This window comes from Lutra lutra, chromosome 10 (assembly GCF_902655055.1).
Source record: "Lutra lutra chromosome 10, mLutLut1.2, whole genome shotgun sequence".
Classification (NCBI taxonomy): Eukaryota; Metazoa; Chordata; class Mammalia; order Carnivora; family Mustelidae; genus Lutra; species Lutra lutra.
The window spans coordinates 51,947,510-51,972,622 of NC_062287.1; the positions used below are offsets into that span (position 1 = coordinate 51,947,510).

The following is a 25,113-nucleotide window of genomic DNA, read 5'->3' on the forward strand; positions in this document are numbered from 1 at the left end:
CAGACCCCTTTGGATGAAGGATTTGTAAGCAGCTTCAAGGTGTGATAATCTCTTCAGGCGCTGTCGGTCCCATGAAAAACGATCGTGGATTGCAATACAGATCATTGATAGATGCCACCTGGAAGGAGGAATTTCAGGAGAGCAGAGAACAAAGCTCTCTGCCCTCCCTCTCCCTCCCCCATTGCTGGAATGGAGAGCTCCCATAACGCCATAGAATTCGGTCACTCTTCAGACTATCTCTAAACTATGTTTCTTGTGATAAGAGACAAGAGAGAAATTGACCTTTAAAAATCCTGTGTTGCAAGGGGCAGATAGAGATTTTGAAAGCCTTTTTAAAGAAGGCACAGAGTCTATTATAGCAAATGACAAAAACTTCTCCCAGATGTGTACAGAGCGGGGAGGCCCATTCCAGGCCCCATCCCCAGGGCCTCCCTGGATGCTGTTCCCGGGCTGCTGTAAGGCCGCTCTGTGGCCACAGAGAGATCAGGTTGGTGGCTGGGCTGTGGAGCGGGGGCAGCAGCTAAGCTCGCAGAGAGAGGAGGATGTGTCACATGCTGTCCGCGGAGCCGTGAGTATAAGGTCCATGCAAACAACTACAACACGAAGTTTGCTCATCCATGAATTTCCCAGACCTGCTCCCATCTTTGTTCTCCTTTCAGCTGGCTCGTGTCCACCCCTCTGGTCCCAGTTCAAGCATTCCATCCTCCAGGATACAGCCCAGCCTGCAGCCCAAGCTGGGTTCCCACCTTCCGGCTTCCACGGCCCCATCTCTTTCTTCTTCCCCAGCACTCTGTTGTGCCAGAGGCGTGACGGTCTTCTCCCTGTCTGTCCACACGATGGGTTCTGAAGGGGCGGACCTGTCCCCGTGCCTCCTGTCTAAGGAGAGCAATGAGCTCTTCCCAGGGTGGGGACTGGCTTTCACCACACCCCCACAGCCCGACCAAAGCGGTTGAGCTGCTTGCCTCTGGGGTCCTCAGATCATCATTGATTCCTTTGTTCATTCATTCAACAAGTTTGATGCTCACTGTGTGCAAGGCACCATGTTCCGCGTTTGGGGTAGAGAGGTCAACCAGTCCATTCCTGCCCTCTGTGGAGGAGCTAGAAATCCCAAAGCACGGACAGAGAAAGATGTAGACTCTGGCATAGTGCCTAATGGCTGGACTTGCAGAAAGAAAAGAAACCAAATTCCCAGCTCTGCCACACTTCACTGCAGGATGACGCTGAGTCAGTCACTGAACCCAAGCACCAGGGTCCTCGTCTGCAAAGCCAAGAAGGCTAGCTGAGCCACCACCTTCGGTAGGACCCTCGGGCACACCCTTGGCTTTCTGAGGGAGTTGCAGCCAGCCAGCCACCAGGAGAGACGGGCCCACAGCATAGAAAGGCCAGGAGGTTAGGTCAGGCAACCCCAGAGGCTGCCCCGTGAACCCCCGCCTAACTGAGGAAGACACCAACATCAGGCGTGTAGGGAGTCCACCAGGGTCCCACTGCTCAATGGTAGCTGTTAGGATCACAAAATGAGCAGAAAGCCACTGCTACTCAGGACCAGGGACTGATGGCAGGGGACCTCGCCTATCCCTGTGCCATAGCACCTGTCTGCAGAGGGGCTCTGGGGACTGGCCACCGGAATGGGGAGGACCCCAGAACTTCACTGAATGACTCATTTACTCTTTACAGCCCAGGAACCCACCAGCAATGCTGAGGGACTGGCAAAACTCACTCTCCTGGTTTCGCATGAACAAATGATGTCTCAGGGGTTGGAAGGGGGTGTGCCCAAGGTCTCACAGCGAGAAAGTGACACAGCCAGGGGAGGAACTGGCTCTTCAGGCTTCTAGCCTGGATTTTTTTTTTTTTCTCTCCTGTTCCCCACTCCCTGGTTCTCAAGGTCGCTTGACACCCCCCAGCAGAGCAGGTACTGAGGAGGGGGCTGGAGGAAACAGCATGGCCCTTACCCCAAGTCAGTAGCACTGAGGTGGAAATGTTAGCAGAAACCAGCGCTGCGTGCACAATGTTAACATTTTAGCCCGGGGACGGCGCTTCAAGCTCAGGGGTCACAAGAACTTGAAGCCCTTTGGAAAATGTTCATTTGGTGCCCCAGAGACCTGCATCTTTTGTCTGTTTTTTTTTTCCTCCCCGCCTCCTTTTTTTTTCCATCTTTCTTTTTACTCCCTGGTCTGACTCTTCTGGACACTTCCTCCCCGCTTCCCCTTGCCCCTCACTGCTGGGTCTAGCATTGCCGCCCTCCAGCCTCCAGGAGCCTAAGTGGCCCCCACTCCATTTCCTTCTACCCCCTTCACTTTCACCATGTCAACAGAGAGAGAAAGGAAAAAAGGGTGTTTCTTGGGGTGGGGGGGAATGTTCTTTCCCAAAAGTTGGGGTTTAGAGTTCAGGAGAGTTTTACTGAAAATTTTAAGGAAATAGAGAAAAATCCTCCCTATTTTCCTGGTGTTTTTTGTCTTTCTGTTTGCCACAAGAAGGGTCTATCAGTGGGAATAGCATACAAATGAAAAACGGACATTTTCTAAGTCAACAGACTTGTGTGTAATATACAATTTAGTGAGATACGAAGTCCTTGGAAAGTGTAAATATTCACAAACTAGCCAAACCGGAGAATCATGAAAACTATACATTGAGGTGTTTCTAGTCTACCCCAAAATTTACTTTTCTGTCCCCAAAGCCCATTTTTTCCTCTCAATATGCCTCTTCCCAAGTCTTTCACCTCGGCCTAAGAAAACGAATCTCCCTTCCTGCGGCGGCTGGCCTGCCCCAGATCAGGCCACCGTTTGCACAAAAGCCCATCTTGTAAAGTGCACCTTTGATAAGAGTTTTGTGTCCCCCCCACCCGTGCTCGTTTTTGGAGCACGTGCTTCCTTTAATAATGACCATCTCTATTAGCAGAGAGTTAGCCCACATTTACTACTTCACAAATATTTGCTGAGTAAACAACAGGGGAGTGTCCACCCAGGAAGGCCTAGGCAGACAGAATCATTGGCCCGGCCTTGTCACTCTGTCCTATGAAGCATACCCATGAGCCATTCTACAGTCCCAGAACTTTCATGAGAGCCCCGCTTGTGTGAGGTGGCTCCATTTCAGACAACCCCAGTCTTCAAGTCCCGTGGGTCTCCATTTCCTTAACTTACAGGTGTGTCTCTCAAGCCATCTTTGTCTAATTCAGTTCTTCAAAGTCAGGCTGCGTCCAGAAAGGGCCACCCTAAAATGTGTGACGGGAGGGAGCCAGGGCTGGTCTGTGGTGAGGATACCTGTCCGAGGGAAGCACCTGGCCAAGGAGCTAACAGGGACTCTTGTTTACCAAGCACAGACTCAGGTGCTGGTCGTCATGCCAAATACCCCATGTCCATGATCTCCCCTAACCCCGCAGCCTATCTGTGAGGTGTGTCTGGTCATCCCCTTTATAGATGGGCGGAATTGAAGCTCAGAGCCCTTTCCAGTAGAATGGCCAACTGGATCCCAAAGGGCCTCTGATCATAAGAAAGGACCATTTGTTTTTAAAATAGATTGCTTAATTTGTTTTTCAAAAGGAAAGATAAGGGGCACCTGGGTGGCTTGGTGGGTTAAAGCCTCTGCCTTCAGCCCAGAGTCCTGGGATCAGCCCACATCCAGCCCGCATCCTGCTCTCTGCTCAGCAGGGAGCCTGCTTCCTCCTCTCTCTCTGCTTGCCTCTCTGCCTACTTGTGATCTCTGTCTGTCAAATGAATAAATAAAATCTTAAAAAAAAAAAAAAAGAAGGAAAGATAAAAGGAGTGTGGGGAGGCCTGATTCCTGAAGCAAGGATGAAGCCGGGGTGGAAGCTAGAGAAGGAGACACAGGGATACTGAAATGAGCTCCATGTCTGGGGAAGGAGACAGAGAAAATCTACAGTAGAGAGAGGAGAGGGGGAGTGAGTGCTGTGATTGAGGTCACTCAGGGAGCTGGAAGGGCACAGAAGAGTGGTATTTCAGCAAGACTCTTAAATTCATGCTTTTCACTTAAGAAATAGTTCCCAAAAGTCTCTTCAGAACTCAAAGAACCTTTCATACTTAAGACCTGGGCTCAGATTCCAAGTCAGCCCTGGACTACACAAACTTGACCAAGTTACTCTACCACTTTGAATCTCCAGTTCCTTCTCTAAAATGAGGGTGATGGGGCTCTGGGTGGCTCAGTCAGTTGAGTGTCCAACTCTTGATTTCAGCTCCGGTCATGCTTCCAGGGTCATGAGATTGAAACCTGCATCGGGCTCCACACTCAGCAGGGAGTCTGCTTGAGATTCTCTCTTTCACTCCAAAAAATAAATAAATCTTTTTTTTTTTTAAAGATAATTAAATGAGGGTGATGCTGACAACAGTGGCTACCTCACAGAGCAGGGAAGATTCAATGACGCATTCCTTGAAAGCATTCCTTGTCAAGCATTTAGCACAATGTCTGTGGTCGTCATCATCATCATCATTTAATATAATATTAATAATAATAATTCCTGGCTGACCTGCCCCCAGGACTAGAGAACAGGAAGCAGTTCTTCCAAGATGCCACAGAGCAGAGTATTTATAAAGAGGTAAAAGCCCAGCTTACAGAGTCTGCTTCAGTGGTAAACAAGAGCAGGCAATAGCTAATAAAATTTCAAATTAGCCATGACTTCTCACAGCCCTTCAATTGTACTTGCTGATTTAATGGTCAGCGTCCCTGCTCACTGGGATTGAATAATGGAGCATTTCTGCAGAGTTATGGATGCGGCAGCTGAATCTGTCATGCTAACATCAATAGCAGAATGCAAATAACCCACAGCACGGGCTGTAATTATGTGCTTAAGCAACGTCTGACAGGGGTAGCACGAGACTATGTGATGGAGCCCGCCGTCCGCAGGAGAAGACAGGGGCTTTGCTAAGCGATCAGTGGGTGTTTCTGGGAGCTGGGACAGGAGCCCTGAGTTAGAGTGCAGGACCGTGCCGGGGTCAGAGGAGGCCTTTCTTCCACATCTAAAGATGAATATGGGAGGTGAGCAGACCACGGACAAATGGCCCTTCACTTTGGTGAGCCATATTGTAGACTCAGGGATAGGAAGGGAAACTACCCCTTAGTAAGTGTTTACTGTGTATCCAGTATTCTGCTAGATTTGGGGACATATACCATGTTTTGTATTTATGTCACTAACACTTACATGACACTTTTATAATCCCCTCGTAAGACACGTGGGAAACAGAGGCCAGAGAGTTTACCTAACTTGCCTAAGGTCACATAGAGGTTAAGTTTCAGAGCCAGGATTTGACCCCAGACAGTCTGGGTCCTGGAGTCCATTCTGTTCACGCTGCGCTGCCCTCGAGGAAGTCATCAAGTCTTGAATGCCATGAAGAAGTAGGCAAGAAAGTCGAGGGATTTTTCTCTGTAATTTACTAAGGAAAAAAAACTGGGTTTCAGGGACGTCAAGTATCTTACTCGACACCACAGTACAACTGAAGCTAGTAAGGGGGCTTGGGAGGCCGCCTGTGTGGATGGGGTCCCGAATCTGGCCAGGCTGTGCCACGCTCTGGTGCGCAGCATCTGTAGTGTAAACCCACAGAGACAGAAGCAAGAGAAGCCTGTCAATGAGGAGGAGGCTGGGGCTCAGAGAGTAAGAGCAGGCATTCGTCCATGGGAGTTCTTAGGTGCCGTTCTGGGCCCTGAACTTGAGCCTGAGCCTCATGATGCTCCCACCACACCACGCTGTTGAGATGAACTGAACGAAGGTAGTGGTTTTCTGGCTTTTATGGGCTATCATTTGGTTTCATCCCCTGATTCATTTGTCAAGTCATTCAATTCTCATTCATGTATTTACTTCACAGCCATGTTTTAGGCACTTGGACTCAGTGCTGGGGACAGAACAGGATCTATGTCTCCAGGGTGGTGGGACGGCTTGCCCAAAGTCGCACAGCTAATAAACAAGAGAGGCAGAATTTGAACCAGAGGAACACATGGCCTTACTGTTCTCTGCAACAAAGCACACAGAATGTCACCCTGGGCTGTTCCTGCCCCCCCCCCACCCCCTAGAGGCATATCCTCTAATCCCTGGATTTGCTCTCCATATTAAGCTATGCCATTGGGCGCCTATGAAAGCACTAATACCACCAAAACTCTGTGGTCTTATGGCATTTCTTTCTTTGTCGTTTGGGAAGCTGGAAGCGGTACTATAATTTTCAGTCCTGAAGAAATTCATCCATGTGGTGGAGAGGATTCCCTGCTAGGGGATCATTGGTCAGCGACTGGCAGAAGGCAGAGCTGGGTCTCCCTGGACCTACATGGCAGCCGGCAATGATGCTGGCGGTCATAGTGTCCCTTCTTCACCCCCAAAGCCAGTCTGTCTCCGGCTCTTACTGCTCTTACCCCTTAAACCTCCCTCCAAACCACCCACTGTTCCCCACTTCCACTGTTCCTGCTCTGATCTCTTGTGCCCCCGTGCAACCTCAGAAATGCCCTTGCCACCGCAGAGCCCCCAGCTTCCACTTCGGGCCAGCTTCAGTATCCCCCTCCAGATTACGGAAGAGCTTCTCTCAGTGATGCAGATCAGACCATGTCACCCCTGTTTTAAACCTTCTAGGAGCTCCCACTGTCCCCATCCCCATCCCAGGAGTTCAGTGCAAATTCTCGAAGGCAGCCCGCGGCCGTGCAAGTTCTTTCACCAGCATCGACAGTCTCTTCTTGGGCTTGTCCCTCACCTTCTCAGTTGAGCTGAGCAGCTCAGACATTCAGTGTGTTCTTCCACCCCTGGGCCCTCATAGAACGCCCTCCGTCTCTTTGAAAAGAAACAGAAACACCCATCCCCTGTACAAGTTCTTGTCCTTCTCCCCAGCTAGACGAGTGGGCTGGGAGCAGATCTGAAACCCCAATCTCCCCACAAAGGCCTTGGCTCATCCCACGTCCTTAATCAAGTGACTCAGTGAGTGGAAAATAGAGACGTGAACGAAGGTGTTGCAGACAGACACGGCTGGTGGGGCATGGTGGTATGAACTTCAATGCTATCATCCCTGCAGATGGCTTGCTGGACTGCATGGACCCTGACTGCTGCCTCCAGCCCCTCTGCCACGTGAACCCGCTGTGCCTGGGCTCCCCCGACCCACTGGACATCATCCAGGAGACACAGGCCCCAGCGTCCCAGCAGAACCTGCACTCCTTCTACGACCGCATCAAGTTCCTTGTGGGCAGGGACAGCACGCACATCATTCCTGGGGAGAATCCCTTTGACGGAGGGTGAGTCCACTGCGCCCTGGCCCCGGCCGTGGCTCTCTGCAGGAGAACAGAATCAGCTCGGGCCACCTTTGGGGCAGTGGGGGTGGGGGTGGGGGGAAGCCAGGAGGGTGGGTATCGAAGGCTCTCGATGGAATGTCACGGGATGCAGAGAAGCAGCCTCAGGTGCCCACCCTTAGAAAACTGCTATCCCAGGCATTTGGAATTTTAATGAGCCAAGTTGTGTTGTTCCCGCTAGGTGATAGATGGAGAGAGTGAGAAATCAAAGGTCCGAGGGGAATCTTGGATCAATACCCTCTTTGCAGTCAGCTGTTACTGATTCTGCAGTCTCCAGACGAGTGGAAACACTTTAACACTGTTCACCCTCAGAGCCGATGTCCAGAAGATGGTGGGGGTGGGGGGTGGAGCGCAGTGGCTGCCCCTGCTCAGGCTGTCGGCCCATGCATTCTTTCACAAGTGTTTGGTTGTATCTGTCACCCACTGGACAGCTGTTCACTCAGGTCCACTCTGTGCCAGGTGCTATGCTGGAATCACGGAGCTGAATAGTCCACTAAGGGGACAAAAAAGACCTCCAGGGTGATCAAGCAGAACTGTGCCCTCAGGGCACTCTGGGACCGTCCTCCAGGAGGTGCTCCTGGGAGGGAAAGACATGACTTAAGAATAGAGTCTTAGAGATGAAAGATGGTTAACTCGGCCAGGGAGGGGAGGGTGTTCCCAGGAGAGGGAAGAGCTTGTGCAAAGACCAGGCGTGCGTGAACCAAGCACAGGATCCAGGAATGACGGGTAATCATGCCTATTGAATGCCTTCCCGTGTAGGGCTGCCTCTTACATGCAGAACTTTCTCTAAAAGTCAGCACAGTCAGTTCAGCGGTCACAGATTTCATCTCTTCTGTGTTCATGACTTCCATGTGCCGCGGGGACAACAGGGTAGTGGTGAGGGGTGGGAAAGGTGAAGGCCGTCCTCCTGTTCTACTTAAAGGGGGAGATGAGCCGGGCTTAGGCATCACTTGAGCCTGAGGAATGCAGGAGAGTCTGTCACTCAAATGCCTTGGGAGACTGTGTTGCCTTCACCAGCTTGAGGATCTGAGAGCAGCAGCGCGGTTGGGAGTTCCCCCCTCACAGTAAGGGCAAGGAAGGGAGAGTCTGTGGTTCATAAGCAATTCTGGAGCTTACACGGAGGTGGGAGATGTTGATTTGGGAGCCTTCGACAAGCAAGCAGGAGTGGAAACCAGGAGCACACAACAGTTTACTCTGGGAGAATGTGTGAGGGGAGAAGGGCAGGGCCCTCAGAAGGAGCCAGCCCAGGAGGCGGGGTTGTCATCACCAGAGCGTAACTGGGAATCCAAGAAGAAGGCCTCCCTGCTGGGATGGGATGGAGCCCGGGTTCTGGGCTTCACACCACAGGACTGTGGGGTCTAGAGCACATGCCTCCCATTGCCCCAGTCCCTCTCCACAAGGAGCAGGGGCAGGACAGGAAAAGTGAAATGGGGGGAGTGCTCCGAGCCCAGCAGGAGGGGCATAACAGGAGTGAGGAAAAGCCCTCAAACTTAAACATTTTTAGAGATGAAAATGCATCGTAGTCCAAATCTTCCAACTCACCTCAAGAATCTTGAGAACCTCAGAGGTTAAATGTCTCTGGGTAGGAAGCTTCCTGCTCTTTTATTCAATTGTGTAACTTGCTCTGAATGCTTGTGGGCCTTCCTGTGGCATACGTTCTTTTAATCAACCAGGGATAAGCATATTATTCCCACCAAGGGGAATATTCCTTACTCATCCTTTCTTTATTGGGCCCATTATGGAATCTGATCAGGGTTCTGGCTGCTTGGACGCTGGTGGTGGTTCTGCCTAAGGAGGGCCTTACCGTGCCATCCTGATCGGTGCCAGCGAGGACCACATCCCCTGCGTGTCTTCTGGTGACCCACCAAAGGCTGCTGCTTACATGCCACAGATCCCTGGGGGACCCACACAGGCTTTCAGTACTGTGGATCCAGCAGGTCTGACTTGCAGGGAGTTTGAGAAAGCTGTACCAGGAGAAATTGACCTCTTGGCAGAAGGGAAGAGTAGAGGCCTCAGAGTCAGGCCTACTTGTGTTTGCAATCCCAGCTCTGCCACTACCAGATACATGGCTCTGGGCAGGTGGCTTAATATAACACACATATAAATGTCTCCAATCCTCTAAACTGAGTTCTCCAAAAAAGGACTGTATCCTACTCATTTTAGCTCTTAGTAGATGTTCAACCAAATACGCATACATGTTGCCTTGAACAATGAAGAAATGGAAGGAAGGAGGGAGAAGGAGAGAGAGGGAGGGAGAAAGGATGGATAGATACATTATCTATTTTACTTAATTTTATCCTGAGGATTCAGGGTCCAGGGAAGTTAAATCATCTGCTAAAAATCATATTACAGATGAGTAGCAGAGGCAGGAGAAGTTGGCTCCCAGATTATTGTTTATGTACTTGTCACCCTCAGTTAAACTACAGATGCTTTGAAAGCAGAGACCGTTCATCTCTCCAGACCTATCACACTTAGGGCAAAGCCTAGAATATGGTATTCAGTCTCCAAATAAATGGATAACAGAAGCTTCTAGATGTTACTGTAAAAATTCCTTTCACCTAATATGTGCCCAAACCATTAGGCCCCTGCTCCTCACTCATCTAGATTCAGAAGAAACAGCAGTCTGTCACTACTCAGTATTCCCAAACAGATATTTATGTTAAAAAAAAAAAAAAAAAAAAAAGCCCAAGTGACAAGAAACCTGGAAACATGAGGCATCAAAAGCTTTTGTCACTGGACGCCCATCAGGTATCTGTTGTCTTAATCTGGGCCCTCAGAGCGGTGCTTTTTTGCATAGTTGGGGTAAAGTGGAACCCCTTACCAGGTTTGGGTTGTGGCCTTCCTTCCTCTCATACGACAGAATGTGGCTTCGTGGAAAGAGCCCAGAGTCTGAATCTTGGCTTTACCTCCCATCATCTCTGTGTCATGTCAGAGGAAATGATTTAACTTTTGTGTGTGGGCCTCCGATTACAAATGGGCTGTAATGCTATTTCACAAATGCCATTGAAAGGGTTATCTGAAATAAAGCATCTAGCACAGCACTTCATACTTAGGTGGTCAGTATGTGATTGCTTTTACGGCAGCGGCATGGCCTAGTGAAAATAACACAACCTTTGGTATCAGACAACTGGATTTATTTTAGTTTAGTTTAGTTTAGGTTAGTTTATTTGATTTAAATTCAGTTAGTTAACATATAATGTATTATTAGTTTCAGGGGTAGAGGTCAGTGATTCATCAGCTTTGTATAACATCCAGTGCCGTTACATCACATGTCCTCCTTAATGCCCGTCACCCAGTTACTCTGTCCCCCCATGCCCCTCCACTCCAGCAACCCTCAGTTTGTTTCCTTTGGTTAAGAGTCTCTTATGGTTTGTCTCCCTCTGATTTCATCTTGTTTTATTTTTCCCCTCCCTTCCCCTATGGTCCTCTGAGCTGTTTCTTATATTCCACATATGAGCAAGATCATAGGGTATTTGTCTTTCTTTGATTGACTTCTTTCATTTAGCATTAATACCCTCTAGTTCCATCCACATCGTTGCAAATGGCAAGATGTCATTTTTTGATGGTAGAGTAGTATTCATGTGTGTGTGTGTACATATATACATATATGTGTATATACATATACATGTATGTGTATATGTATATACACATATATGTATATACATATACATGTATGTGTATATGTATTTACATATATGTATATATACATATACATGTATGTGTATATGTATATACATATATGTATATATACACACACGTACATATGCATGTATATGTATATACATATGTGTGTGTGTGTGTATATATATATATATATATATGCATGCCACCTCTTCTTTATTCATCTCAGACAACTGAATTTAAAGTCTTTTGCATCTACGTTCTAGCTGTGTGACCTTGGGAAAAGTCCTTAACCTCTCTGAGCTTGAATTTCCTCATCTGTAAGAGCGAGGTAATAATGTTTACTTTGTAGAGTTGCCATGAGAATTAAAAGAAAAACACAAAGTACATAAAGTCATCACCTAGTACTGGCCACACCAAAAATGCTCGCTTATTCAATGATGATGACGATGATTATGGAGAAGAAGGAGATGATGATGACGATGGTGATGGTGACATTGTTAAAAAGAGCTTCTCACTCTTTTAATTGGAAGTGCAACTTGGTAGTAATCTGTCCTCCAGGGAAGTCCAGCAGCCACCGAGAAAGGAGCAAGGTTTCAACTGTTGAATTCTTATTTGAGGAAAGGAAAGAGCAGCATTGCGCCCGCCATCTGTCAGCTGGGGTCCTCGTTAGGGAGGAATCCAGTGGCACTTCTCCAGAGAGCGGGTTTTCTGATGAGCAGGCAGACCTGACTTGGTGCCTGTGCCTGACAGAAAACCCCACATTCTCCTGCACCCCACACGCTATGGCACAACATGTAGAGTCCACACAGGAGTCCATTTAATAGGCCTCACGATGCAGGCTGTCACCCAGAGCAGCGGCAGCATTTCTGAGCCCGTCAAGGACAGGCAGCCCCAGAGGTGCCTTCCTGCGCACCGTGGGCTCCCAGCTGGGTCTCTGACTCAGGGAAGCACACAGGTGAGCATGCTGGGACCACGGGACAATGTGGACTGACTAGAGCGCCCTTCCGTAGGGGAAGCAAGCAAGCGAGTCTTCAGGGCCCAGGGCTGTCTGCAGAACACTTTTCTTCAGAGGCCTGACCCCAGGGCTGAGATGAAGAAGCGGGAGGTTCTCAGATCCACCGATGACACCAGGAATTCTTTGGGGAGCTCCTTCTACTTTTGTGCAATGACACCGCTGGCCCCCAAGGACCTGGAGCAGGGCTGGCTCTCCCAGAAGGAGGGGCAGCCGCACTTCGGGACCTGAGGGTCCCTGCCAAGCATGGTAGGCTCTAAGCTGGGCTGGACTCCTTGGAGCCAAGCACAGAGCTTGACTCCAAACTAAAGCAGAAGGACTGTCAAGGGACTTGGAGTAAGGAAGCCCTCAGGGACCCTGTCTGGCTCATCTGTGTCCCCAGAGCCTAGCACGATGCCTGGCCCAGACTAGGTGTTTCATACAGGTTTAACGAGTGCTGTAGCTCTGTTGACATTCTGCCCCTGCTGTCCTCAAGTCCACATAAGGGACAGAGGTGTGAGTGGCTTCTGCTGATGTAACACAGGTCTAAAGTGGGAGCAGACAGAGCAAGCAGGAAAATCACCATCACCAGGTTCGGTGGCTTCACTACTGTCTTTCCTTCCCAGCCTGGAGGCCCAGACCCCTCTGCTCCGTGGAATGCCTGTCCCTCACCTGGAGTCACGGGGAAAATACAATGCACTGAGTGGAAGAAAGGGGCCACTCGGGTCTGTAGGTGACAGATGGATCCCCAACTGACCATGAAAGGAGGACAAATAACAGGACCCAGACAGTAAAGCTTGGGATCAGGCAATTGGGAAAGAGAGGGAAGCTTGAGACATTTCCTCCTCAGAGAACACTCAAGGCCATTACATCCCTATGACACAATTTTGGTTGCTTCTCTACTCTTGGGACGGACAGGCAGACAGATCCCTTCAGCGAATAGCAATAGATCGCCAATGCCAGATGGTAGAAAGAGGTTCTTTTTTTTTTTTTTTTAAAGATTTTATTTATTTATTTGACAGAGAGAAGTCACAAGTAGGCAGAGAGGCAGGCAGAGAGAGAGGAGGAAGCAGGCTCCCCGCTGAGCAGAGAGCCCGATGTGGGGCTCGAACCCAGGACCTGGGATCATGACCTAAGCCGAAGGCAGCGGCTTAACCCACTGAGCCACCCAGGCGCCCCTAGAAAGAGGTTCTGACAAAAGAACCACCCCTGAGTTACTTGAATATCAGTTCAGAATAGGTTTGAGGACACAGTACGGGTGAGAGAAATAGTGAGGTGGTCTAGTCTTTCTGGGCCCTGTAAGCCTGATAGCTTATCAACTCACTCAAATGAGGAAGTTGGGTGTGGACAGATTGCTATGAAAGTCCACTGATGGGGGTGCCTGGGTGGCTCAGTCAGTTGGGCGTCCGCCTTCAGCTCTTGTTATGATCCCAGGGTCCTGGGTTGGGCCCTGTGTTGGGCCTGCTCAGCTGGGAGTCTGCCTCTCCCTCTGCCCCTCCACCGTGCTTGTACCCTCTCTCTCAAGTAAGTAAAATCTTAAAAAAAAAAAAAAAGAAAGAAAGAAAGAGAAAAAGAAAAGAAAAAAGAAAAGTCAGCTGATGGGACACACTGAGCCCAAAGAGAAAAGACTTGAGGAGTCAGGGGACTTTGAAAAAAGGAGGGAGGGGTGACCAGAGCATTCATCCCAAAGGAGGCAGAGGATCATATGCTGTGGAGATGGTCCGAGCTCGGGAGAGCAGACTGGCCAGGCTCCGAGGGGTACAGAGTTGCCCCATAACACAAGCTGTGTTTGGCACATACGGCTCTGTGCAAGGCCTTCAAGAAGATCTGCATCCATAACCCCTTACCTGGAGGGCTCTTTGTGTGTCCCGTCCTTTGTTAGTCATTGAACCCCTAGTGCCAAGCAGAGAGGTTGGCACAGACTAAGCCACAAGGATAGCACAGTGAATCGGTGAGTCAGCCAATCAGCCAGTGCTGAGTGCCTGAAGAGAGGTAGAAACCTCAGGACCCAGCACAGGCCTGGCCCAGAGAAGCCAACTGTATATGTTTGTTTTTGAATATGAATGAGCAACCCAACAAGGGAGCTCCTGAATGAAGACTTCTGGTGGGGCGTGGCTTTGGCCTGAGACAAAGACTTCCGTCAGGGTGGTGGGCCATTAAAACATTATTTATCCTACTTCTGGTCCTAACAGCCCATTAGTGTGTCATGGAATCAATGGAGCGAGTCGAAACTATTTTTTTAAAAAGAGGTGAATTTCAGTGGAATGGGGGACAATGGAATGGCAGCTATGGGTGCAGCTCCGTGAAAAGGGTAGTTACTGCATGAAACGTGGTTGGTTGTGTGTGTGCGCACACGCGCGTGCCACTGAATAAGCTGCATTGCTTAGTGTTGGTTTTAGTTGAATGAGACTTAAAAGTACCTTCTAGACTGAGGAACTGACAAGACTTTCTGGGATAATCATGGATTTGAAAGAATTTTAATGTGGCTGGAGCATAATTATGGTGATACTGTTCTCCAAATCAAAAGTCAAGAGCCGTGCTCCAACGTTTGACATCAAGATGGTCTCAGGAAGTCTGGGGTACCTGATCCTGGTGTGCAGAGGGGCCACAGGAGAGGGAAGGACAGGGTAACTATGCGGGCATACGAGTGGATTTGGAGCAGGAACCGAGAAAGATCCGTCCCTGGCCTGTTCACTGATCAGACCAGAGTTTGTCGTCTCAGTTAGGACTTAAAACTAGACATTAAGAGAAATGAAATAAACTTGATGCCCTGTAAGTCTTCAGAATTTACTTCAGATCCTTTATAAAGACATGGTTTCCAAGAATTTTGAAAGCAAGGGTTTCAAAGACGAGAAAAATAACAGAAGTGTATGTGGGCGGGGGGAGATCCCATATGCACTCTGGTGGCAGAGCAGTTACAGAAAGACATTTGCCTGCCACCCCCCTATCCGCAGCCCCCAGCCTGGGGTTGTGGACAGCCCTCGGAGAGCCCTCAGACAGCCTGAGTGGTAGAGACCATCTAATGGAGCTCAAATAAACACCAGCTTCCTGACAGCTGGCCTCTGAGTGAATTTATTATTGAATTACACTCCTGCATCTCAGAACAAGCTGAACTGACAGGCTACCCCATCAGTTTAAGAGAAGGGGGGCAGGGAGAAAGACAATGATAAATTACCCTGACGGAAGATGGAAGAAGGTAAAGATCCTGCTTCCACCAAAATGTCAGCCATTATATATTATTCATGTTGGTTTTTAAAAAAAAATCCCTCCCCACACTGAAATGAATGTTTATGATGATAAAGCAATGAGGTGAATTTAATTCAGGATGCAGGAAGCAACTTCTTGCATCATCCTGATGAGTAGCTAACAGCTCCTCCTCTGCCACTTGATCGTCCCGTTACTGATTTCAAAACCGAACTACGATCTCTGTTTGCTCGGTAGCTGCAGCTGGTTCCTAGCTGTCCGTCACGGCAGACGTTAGCAGAGCGCTGTGCCGAAGCGGGAGCCACTCGGGGTTTACCCGGAGAGAGCCTGCAGTCAAGTCCTGGGGCGAATGAGAGCAGATGACCTCGGGTGAGCGAGGCTCCAGGTCGTCCTCTGTGACGTGGGGCTACCAATTCCCACCCTGCAGGGTGTTGGGAAGATTAAATGAGATAAAATATCTGAAAGCCTGCCGGCTGGCGCGAAACACACATTCAGTTATAACACCTACCATTTACCGAGGACGTTCCGTGCATCAGCATTGTTTGAAATGCTTTGTACTTTTCCTAAGTAGTAACACTTTTATGTCTCCCCGCAGACCCTATGACACAGGGACTTCATCACCCTTCTTTTACAGATGGGAAACTGAGGCACAGAGAAGTTCAGTAACCTGGCCAAAGACATAGGGCTTATAAGGGGCAGAGTCAGCTTTTTTTTTTTTTTTTTAAGAGTAAACAAGCACGATCAGGGGGAGGGGCAGAGGGAGAGGGAGAGAGCGAGAAGCAGATGCCCCGCTGAGCGTGGAGACCCAAGTTAGGGCTTGATCCCACCGCTCTGAGATCAGGACCCGAGCTGAAATCAAGAGCCAGACTGACAGAAGCACCCAAGTGCCCCAGCAGAGCCAGCATTTGAAGTCAAACCAATTGCTCCTGGAACCCGTGTGCCGAGCTCTATTCTATGCTTGGTCGTTCATAGTCCCACCTCTCCGCATCTTCAGTCTGGAAATCTATACAGTGTGACGCTGCTACAACTCCACAACCCCGGCTGGCCCCAGCTTTCTATCCAGTTCTGTCCAACGTGACGTAAAGTGAATGTGCACTAGGTCTTCGCACTTCAGAGCACAGCCTCGGAGGCAGGGAGCCCGGGCTTGCCTCCCAGCCCCACCCTTTGCTGTGTAACCCTTTGTTGTGACCTTGAACAGGTCTCCCCCTGTGCTTCATTTTCACCACCTGCCGTATGAGGATACTAACCCACACCTCATGGGGATGTCTGAGGATGAAATGAGACATAAAACACTTACATGTCAGGGCAGTACGCCTTCAGTAAGTATTAGTAACCCCCGTCACAGAGAGCAAGAGTTAGCCTTAGCATTCGCAAAGACATTAGTATTTGTATAGGCTTTAGTGTCACTCTGAGAACTGGGGGAAGAACGAGAATCTTAGCCAGAAGCGTGAGTGCCATTACAGAATTGATGCCAGTGCCCCAGCGCCAGGGCAGGCAGAGGTGAGCGGACCTTGAGATCACCAGCTCTTTGTGGTAGAAGACAAAACTTGGAGGTCAGAGAAAGCTCTTGGCTCAGCAAAATAGTAGCAGGACGCAGGACTCTCCTACATCCTGGAGAACCTGGGGTCCCGAGTAAGGGCTCTCTCAAGCAGTAATTTCCATGCTTGTAAGTCAGGGACTTATCTGATCCTGATAAATTTCAAGCCATGAGAAGCAAAAATAGCGTGAAGTCAAGCATCACGTTACTAACACATGCTCAGCACTCACCAAACACGTCTGCAGCGAGTCTAAGTGGCCCTCCAGTCTGATCCCTGCAGGGTCAAGAGTTGGCCCTAAGTGAACCCTGTGGAGATAAGCTATGATGTGGAGAAATGCTACCTCTGGACAGTGTTCTGGTAAAACAAAGAGTTGTGCCTGTGTGCCTTCCTATGTCTGTCTCCTCCTCCCACCCCTGCAGGGCCCTGTGGGTCCAACCTGCAGGCCTCTAGAACCAAACCCAATCTGAAGAGAAGGCTTCGAGCAGCCCCAGCCACTCAGTCTCAGGTCCGTCAACTGCTCTGTTGTCTGACCAGTGGCTCGCCAGCTCTGCCAGATGGGTTTCTGCCTTGTCCCAACCACACTTCCCAGCCACACTTTCTGTGCCCTGAGGTAAGCAATTCGGTAGCCCTGCCAGCCAAGGACTCAAGCCTTGCCTTCTCTTGCCAAGCTCTAGCCCCTGACACATCTGGTTCTAGAGCTCCATCCCTGCTCTGCTTAGGAACCTGGTAACACATGGGACATCCATACCCGTGGGAGCCATCTCATCATGGCTGCACCCCTGTCAGATCCTCCTGCCCTGTCCCTTGTATGAGCTGGATTTTCTGTATCTCTGCTCAGCATTGTCCCCAACTCAGGAAGTGGGTCTCACTGTGGTCTACCCTTGTCCCTCCTTTCTGGCAAAGCAAGAGAAGTCTCCCTCTTCCAGGTGAAAGCAGGACCCGTCCTGTGCTCTGACAGGAAGACAGAGCACGCAGTCACAGAAACGACTTGTACACTGGGAGACTGTATCTGGAGTCACACGTTAGCGGAGCTGCCTCGAGTTTTTCTAACAGCACAAACCATCTCCTGAGAATTCTTCTCTGAAGCAGGCCTCTGGCTACACAGCACAGAGGCCAGCCTGTCTGGACCTTCCATGTCCATGTCCCCAGTGTTTCCAAGCCACATCCCAGACAGCACCCTTGCTCCTCCAAAATGATCTCTACAGGCCAACCTCTCTCAGTCCTGCTTCTCCTTTGCCACAACCAATGGATTCATTTCTCTCACATACAGTGTTAGGAATAGTCAAGGGCTCCGGTCTTGTGTTCACCTTTGTTGGCTAACAGAAAATATTCCAGAGGGTTCCTGTAGGAAGTGACTCAGCCCTAAGCATCAGCATTCAGCAGTCCGGTTGCCCACAGGCTTGGGTGATCTGATCTGCGGCCTGGGAATTCATGTTTCCTGAGTCTCTTAAAGACTCAACAGCCACATGAAGCTAGGAGGTCACAGAACAATGGCTTCCAAGCTCTGCAGCAGGTGCAGCCTGAGGGCCCAGGAGACACTAGTAGCTGCTGGGCCATCTTGTCCCCAGGTGGTGTCAGGGTACCATAACAGCCCTGTCAGCACCCCAGCTTTCATGTGTGTTCGTGGGGATCCCCATCCAACTCCAGAGATCATGTACCTCACCTCTAAATGAGGGAGTTGGATTCAGTCACCCCCAGGACCCTTCTCCCATTACTCTGAAGAAGACTGGATTTTTCCTTCCATCTCTCCAGATATACACAAAATAGCCTGAGAGAAAAAAGCTTTTTCTGAATGAACTGGAGTACTTTCCTGTGATGTTTATTCCATATACCCAGCAAGTGATCTGGAAGCCTCTGGTAAAGTCTAAACTGAACCCAACTCCAGTCAGAATCCAACATGGCAGTCAGAAGAACAGAAGTCAGGGTATGTGGGCAGAGCCCAGAGCTCAGTTGTAAGTGTAGGAATGATTATATGTCATGCTGGCATGACTTGGTAGGCAGCTCCCCTTTTTATCCCATGCTAGTTTTACTTCTAGATACAAGGATTTTTTAAAAATCAAATTATATTCATTCCAGAATGTCAGCAACTCAGACAAGTGGATTGTGTCTCATTTATTGTTAGTTATTTAACTACTTACCATATAGTAAGAAATAAAACAGTAACTAACAGCAGTGCCCTCCTGTAGTTTGCATAAGTAAATAAGAAAATGGATGACTAAATATCTTCCCTACTGCCCAGCACTGTGTAGTACACAGTAGGTGCTCAATTAAACTTCCAATAACTGAACCCTATTCTTATTTACCAGGCCTCTGTCCATGTTTCTCTTCCATATATATTTTATTTGGGACTAATTGAAATAGCTACATTCTTTTTTTTTTTTTTTTTTTTTTTTTTTTTTTTTTTTTTTTTTTTTTGCTTTCATCATCTTCTTTCACTGATTTATGTGATATTCATTTATTTCTGTCCTCAACATTTACTGAATGCATCCTATGGATCTAGTCCTGTGCTGAGCATTGGGGTTACAAAGGTGGAAAGAAACATGGTCGTTACCCTCAAAGAACTCACAATATAGAAGAGAAGAAGAGATGTTTGAACTAAGGAATACACTTTAGTGGGGTAAGTGTATTGTGCTGTGTCCACCGAAGGAGGGAGTGACTTCTTTGTACCAGGGAAATCAGGAAGAGCCTCACTGAGAAGCAGGCCCTAAAAGAGAGGTTAATAGGAATGAGAAAGACATTCAAGGCAGGCAAACAAACAGAGACAAAGGCAAAGAGGTGTGGAAATACATGCCAAGACAAGGATATGAGAAGTAATTTAACATGACAGCGACACAGGACATGAGAATGGAAAAATGGGACATAGCCTGCAGAGACCAGCGGGGGCCAGATGCTGAAGGGGCTTGTATGCCAAGCTGAAGAGTCTGGACTTTGTCTGGAAACAGTGGGTACTGCAGAAATGACTTAGATAACATAGAGTCCCTGGTGATGTGGTGAAACAACAGTGACAAAGTTGGGACAGTTGGGGAGTCTTAGATTCGGAAGTCTCCTTCCTCAAGAGAAGATCTGGTCCAATTCCCTGCCCTCCAGTAAGTCAGGAACATTTAAAAGAAAGTGATTAGATCCAGTTCTGTTGGTTTGGGCCTAAGGTCATTGGGAAAAAAAAACAAACAAATAGGAAGTGCTTTGAAATAAGTTAAAAAGAATGAAGCACAACTAGAAGTTAACTTTTGAATATAATAATATAGAGCATATTCAAGGGTATTTCATAAAAAGAAATCACAAACACACACCATTGTAACTCTGGTGCAGGGCAGTAGTCCCAAGGTGGGTGCTCAGGGTGGTCCATGAGGTACAGGGAGAAAATATTAGAACATCTGTATTTACTTTTGATCTTAAAAAGTAAGAACAAGTGAATGTTTTACTGATATGGAACACTAGGTTTTCATTGATTTGCTCCCTTGGTCCGAATGTTAGTTGGTAACAAGACACTCTTAGAGAGACAGTGGACTTTTTGCTGGTTTAATTCTAGTGTCTTACAATATGACTACTGGGTGTGTGTGTGTGTGTGTGTGTGTGTGTTTAACATCTAGTTTAACTAAACTTAGGTACAAAATGGTCCAGTGTCATCAAAAGATTCTTATAAAGTAGCTACAAATCAAAGACGATATACCGTGAGTCCAAGCAAACAAAAAAAATGGCAGAGCTGGTACCTCTACTACAGAGTCTTTGTCAACTCCACTATGAAGTTAAAACCAATAATGATCATTTTTATCCAGTCTAACAGAAAAGGTAATCAAGATTCAGAACATTCAAGAACCTAAAAATAGTTAATCCAAAGATTCAACATCATCAAGAAGACTGTTTGAAGTACAGGCACACCTCGGAAATACTACTGGTTTGGCTCCAGACCACTGAAATAGAGCAAATATTACACTAAAGGAAGTCACGTGAATTTTTGGGTTTCCCAGCATATATAAAATTTATGTTTACATTTTATCATAGACTATTAAGAATGCAATATAATTATGTCTGAAAAACAATGTATGTACCTTAATTTTAAAATACCATATCGCTAAAGAATGCTAACCATCATCAGAGCTTTCAGTGAATTATAAATTTTTTGCTGGTCAAGGGTCTTACCTCGATGTTGATGGCTGCTGACTGATCAGGGTGGTGTTTGCTGGAGGCTGGGGTGGCTGTGACAGTTTGTTAAAATAAGACAAGAATGAAGTTTGCTGCACTGATTGACTCTTACTTTGGTGAACAATTTCTCTATGATGCTGTTTGATAAGCATTATACCTACAATAGAACTTCTTTCAAAATTGGAGTCAATCCTCTCTAACTTGCCACTGCTTTATTAACTTGGTTTATGTCATATTCTAAATCCTTTGTGTCATTTCAACCATCTTCCTGGCATCTTCACCAGGAGTAGTTCCTTCTCAAGAAACCACTTCCATTGCTGATCCATGAGAAGTAACTGCTTATCCGTTCCAGTTTTGTCATGAGATTGTGGTAATTCAGTCATATCCTCAGGCTCCACTTGTAATTCTAGTTCTCATGCTGTTTCTACCACATCTGCAGTTACTTCCACTACGAGGTCTTGAACCCCTCATAGTCACCCATGAGGGTTGTTGGAATCCACTTCTTAACTCCTGTTCATGTTGATATTTTGACTTCTTCTCATAAATCACAAATATTTTTCATGGCATCTAGAACACTGAATCCTTTCCAGAACGTTTTCAATTTACTTTCTCCATACCTGTGAGAATTGTTATCTATGGCAGCTATAGCCTTACGAGACATATTTCTTAAATAATGAGACTTGGAAGTGGAAATGACACCTTGATCCATGGGCTGCAGGATGGATGTTGTATTAGCAGGCATGAAAACAACATTCATCTTGTCCATCTTCATGAGGGCACCCAGGTGACTAGGTGCGTTGTCAATGAGCAGTGATATTTTGGAAAGGAGTCTGTTTTTCTGAGCAGTAGTTCTCAATAGAGGGTTTAAAATATTCAATAAACAGATGTAAACAGATGATATTCTGTCTTCCAGACTTTGATAGTCCATTCATGGAGCACAGGCAGAGTCAATTTAGCGTAATGCTTAAGGGCCCTAGGATTCTCAGGATTGTAAGCCAATGAGCACTGGCTTCAACTTATTAGCTGCATTGGCCCCTAACAAGAGACTCACTCTGTCCTTTGAAGCTTTGAAGCCAGGCACTGACTTCTCTCTAGCTATGGAAGTCCTCAACGGCATCTTCTTCCAGTAGAAGGCTGTTCCATCTGCTTTGAAAATCTGTTGCTGGGTGTGGCCACCATCATGGTTTACCTCAGCTAGATCTTCTGGATAACTTCCTGCAGCTTCTACGTCAGCACTTGCTGCTTCACCTTGCAGTTTCTGTTATGGAGATGGCTTCTGTCCCTAAATCTCAAGAACCAACCTCTGCTGGCTTCACACTTCTCTTCTGCAGCTTCCTAACTTTACCTTCTCTCAGTCTTCATAGAATTGAAGAGAGTTAGGGACTTGCTCTGGATTAGTCTTTCACTTAAAGGACTGTTGTGGCTGGCTTGATCTTGTATCCAGACCACTCAAACTTTCTCCATACCAGCACTAGGCTGTGCTTACCATTCATGCGTTCACTAGAGTAGCACTTTTAGATTACTTCAAGAATTTTTCCTTTGCTAACTTGCCTAACTGTTGCAAGAGGCCTAGCTTCCAGCCTACCTCAGCTTTCGCAACAAGCCTTCCTCACTGAGTTTAATTATTTCTAGCTTTTGATTTAAAGTGCTGGAACGCTTAGGAGCCCTTGTGGGGTTATTAATGGGCCTAATTTCAATACTGTCATGTCTCATTGAACAGGGAAGCCTAAGAAAAGAAAAAGAGACAAGGAAACAGCTGCTGGAGCGGTCAGAACACTCTCATTTACCAATTAAGTTCGCCATCTTACGTGGGCACGGTTCATGGTGCCCCAAAACAATGACAATAGTAATATCAAAGTTCACTGATCACAAAGTGTCATAACAAATATAATAATGATGAAAACGCTTGAAATGTTAACAAGAATTACCAAAATGTGACACAGAGACATGAAGTAAACAAATGCTGTTGGAAAAAGGGCGCCAATAGACCTGCTTAATACCGGGTTGCCACAACCCTTCAATTTGTAAACACTCAGTTTATCTGGGAAGCCCAACAAAACCAAGTATGCCTGTGTGCATTTTTATCCATTAAACCTTGCACCAAATGCATGTTATTCTTCTCCGTGTTAGCTATTGATGGCAGCACACATGTACAAGTTATTAATAAATATAAATACATCCAAAGAGCCTGCTCAGACATGTTGACAGAAAATGTGTATAATCAAAAAGACCCTTACAAGCCTGCTCTGGTGACGTGAACGCTGATTTTTAAGGCAGCGCAAACAAACTGATATTCTCCACTACTTAGGTGTGTATGTGTGTCAGAGGGTAAGTAGTTTGAGAGGTGAGCTGACTTTGCCGAGTTCTCATGGATGATAAATGACAGCTCCTTAATTTGAATCCTGGCTTTCCAGCGACTTGCAAGAATGGACAAGTTCATTCCCTGCTGAGACTTTATTTTCTCACCTCCACAATGAGACTTAGGAAAGCTTAGAAAGGAAGGTCCCTCCTAACATGGCATGACCCGGTGGGTTCCCAGGAATATGTGTATAGATGGAAGATGTCAGACTAGAAAAGCTGTTTAGGGAAACTGAGGCAGCTCAGTGAGGTGGAGAGCCAGAAAGGGAGGACAGTGGAACAGTTGGTGTGGCCAGGCTGGAAGGAAGGTCATGGAGCCTTCAGGGAGAACAGGGTCGGGCTTTGACGGGAATCTGCTTCCTGGGGGTAGTTTACTAGGCTGTGGGCCCAACTGAGGTTCTAACAAAACCCTGCATAAAGTCTAGTAGATGCTGGAAAGATCCCCAGTCAATCAGCATGAGTTAGCAGAAAACAGTTTAAGGATCCGTGTAAGTCAGGCATGTAAAATCTATTTAAAGAATGCAATACAGAGGAGTGATTTGCATAAACAAGAGGGGCACAGAGTAAGCAGTACTTTAAATCTGAGAAAAGGGAAAGTTACTTTTTGCCACCTGGATCCCAAGTGATTATACCATTCTCCTGAATACCAATTTCAGTAGTTGTTTTCAGTTAATAACTAAAAAGTTACAGCTGCAACTCTCTCCCCTTCACCTTCCTTTATCCGCTCATGTAATGCGCATCACATAGCAAATCTAACTTAATTCCTGACGTTCACCATTTAAAGTCTTCAAAGAAAAGGAAGGTGCAGAGGAGGAGGCCAAGAGATAGGGCTGCAAGCTGAGGCGGGGCAGGTCTCCCCGGGGGAAGAAACCCTGTGGGCTGACCAGACCAGCTAGAAAGGGCCAGCCCCTCCAGCCCTCTGTTCCTTGGCCGAATCCCTATCAAGGTCACATGGCTCCGACTTCTCAGGCATCGCGCCCCCCTTCAGCTAAAGACATCAGTTCTTTATTCATCCAGTAAGTAACGTATCAAGAGCTTAGTCTGTGCCCTGAATTCGGATTCCAGGGCAAACACCTGTTTCGGTGGAGGCGCTCTTCTGCCCCCTTAGAAATGAACGTCATTCAGCCAAGGCGATGCGGCGCCTGTCCTCACGGAGCGCGTGGTCTGTCAGGGAAGAAGATGGTCCCTGTGGCGTGACACCGCTGAGGTGTTACAGAGGCAGGCCAGGGGAGCGGAGGGAGAAGGGATGGGGAGTACCACTTGGTGGGTGCTCCACGTGGGTACTGAGGGTAAGCAGGTGATTTTGAGGTGAAAGGTTCCATGGAGAGGGAACAGCTCAGAGATACATGTAAGGATTGTGAGAGTGCCATGAAGATTCTGAAACAAGGTGGAACAGGGCTCCTTGAACTAGACCGGGTAGCACTATATTGAAACCATTATACATTCTTAAATGTGTATTAGGTTCTGTCTGACGTCAGGATGGGGAAAATTTCAGCCTGGATGGGCAGTTGAGAATGGCGGTTCAGAGAGATCAGATGCCTCTCCAAAGTCATACCGTCAGTTACCAGAGTCAAAACTGGGGACTGACTCCCTGCCCAGGATGCTTTCCACCACACCCATCCCTCACCTCCCGCCTGACCCACACTTGAGGTTCATTTCTTATTTGCTTGATTCTGTTTCGAGGTGTCCTTGTCTCTCCAATGGTTTCCTCTCTTGACCCCAGACCTGGTCCCTGTCCTTGGGAAGCAGCCAGGCAGATCTTCCTCCTCACTGGCGTCGGTAAAGGGCACCTCAGTCTGGCCCCGAGTGTGGGACTGGACTAATGCCAGTGTGTGTGATGCTCCCCTCCCCCCTTGGCACGATCACTCCTTCCTGGCAGAGTTCACTCAACCTAATTGCTTGTTTTGTGCCCCAGCTGCCTGACATATGCCAAACCCATGTGTTGACTCACTTGTGTTAGAGACAGCGACACTTGAGCATTTCACATTG

General features: G+C 47.7%; 1 protein-coding gene across 4 annotated transcripts in view; it reads left to right on the forward strand.

Moving 5' to 3' along the window:
- The window catches only part of TENM4 (teneurin transmembrane protein 4), a 2,938,802-nt gene that overhangs the window by 2,836,386 nt on the left and 77,303 nt on the right, over window positions 1-25,113 (forward strand). For all 4 annotated transcript variants that reach the window (XM_047690277.1, XM_047690278.1, XM_047690280.1 and 1 more), the window contains one exon: window positions 6,996-7,212. In XM_047690277.1, coding sequence (XP_047546233.1) covers window positions 6,996-7,212 — 217 coding nt within the window. The remainder of the gene's footprint in view (window positions 1-6,995; window positions 7,213-25,113) is intronic.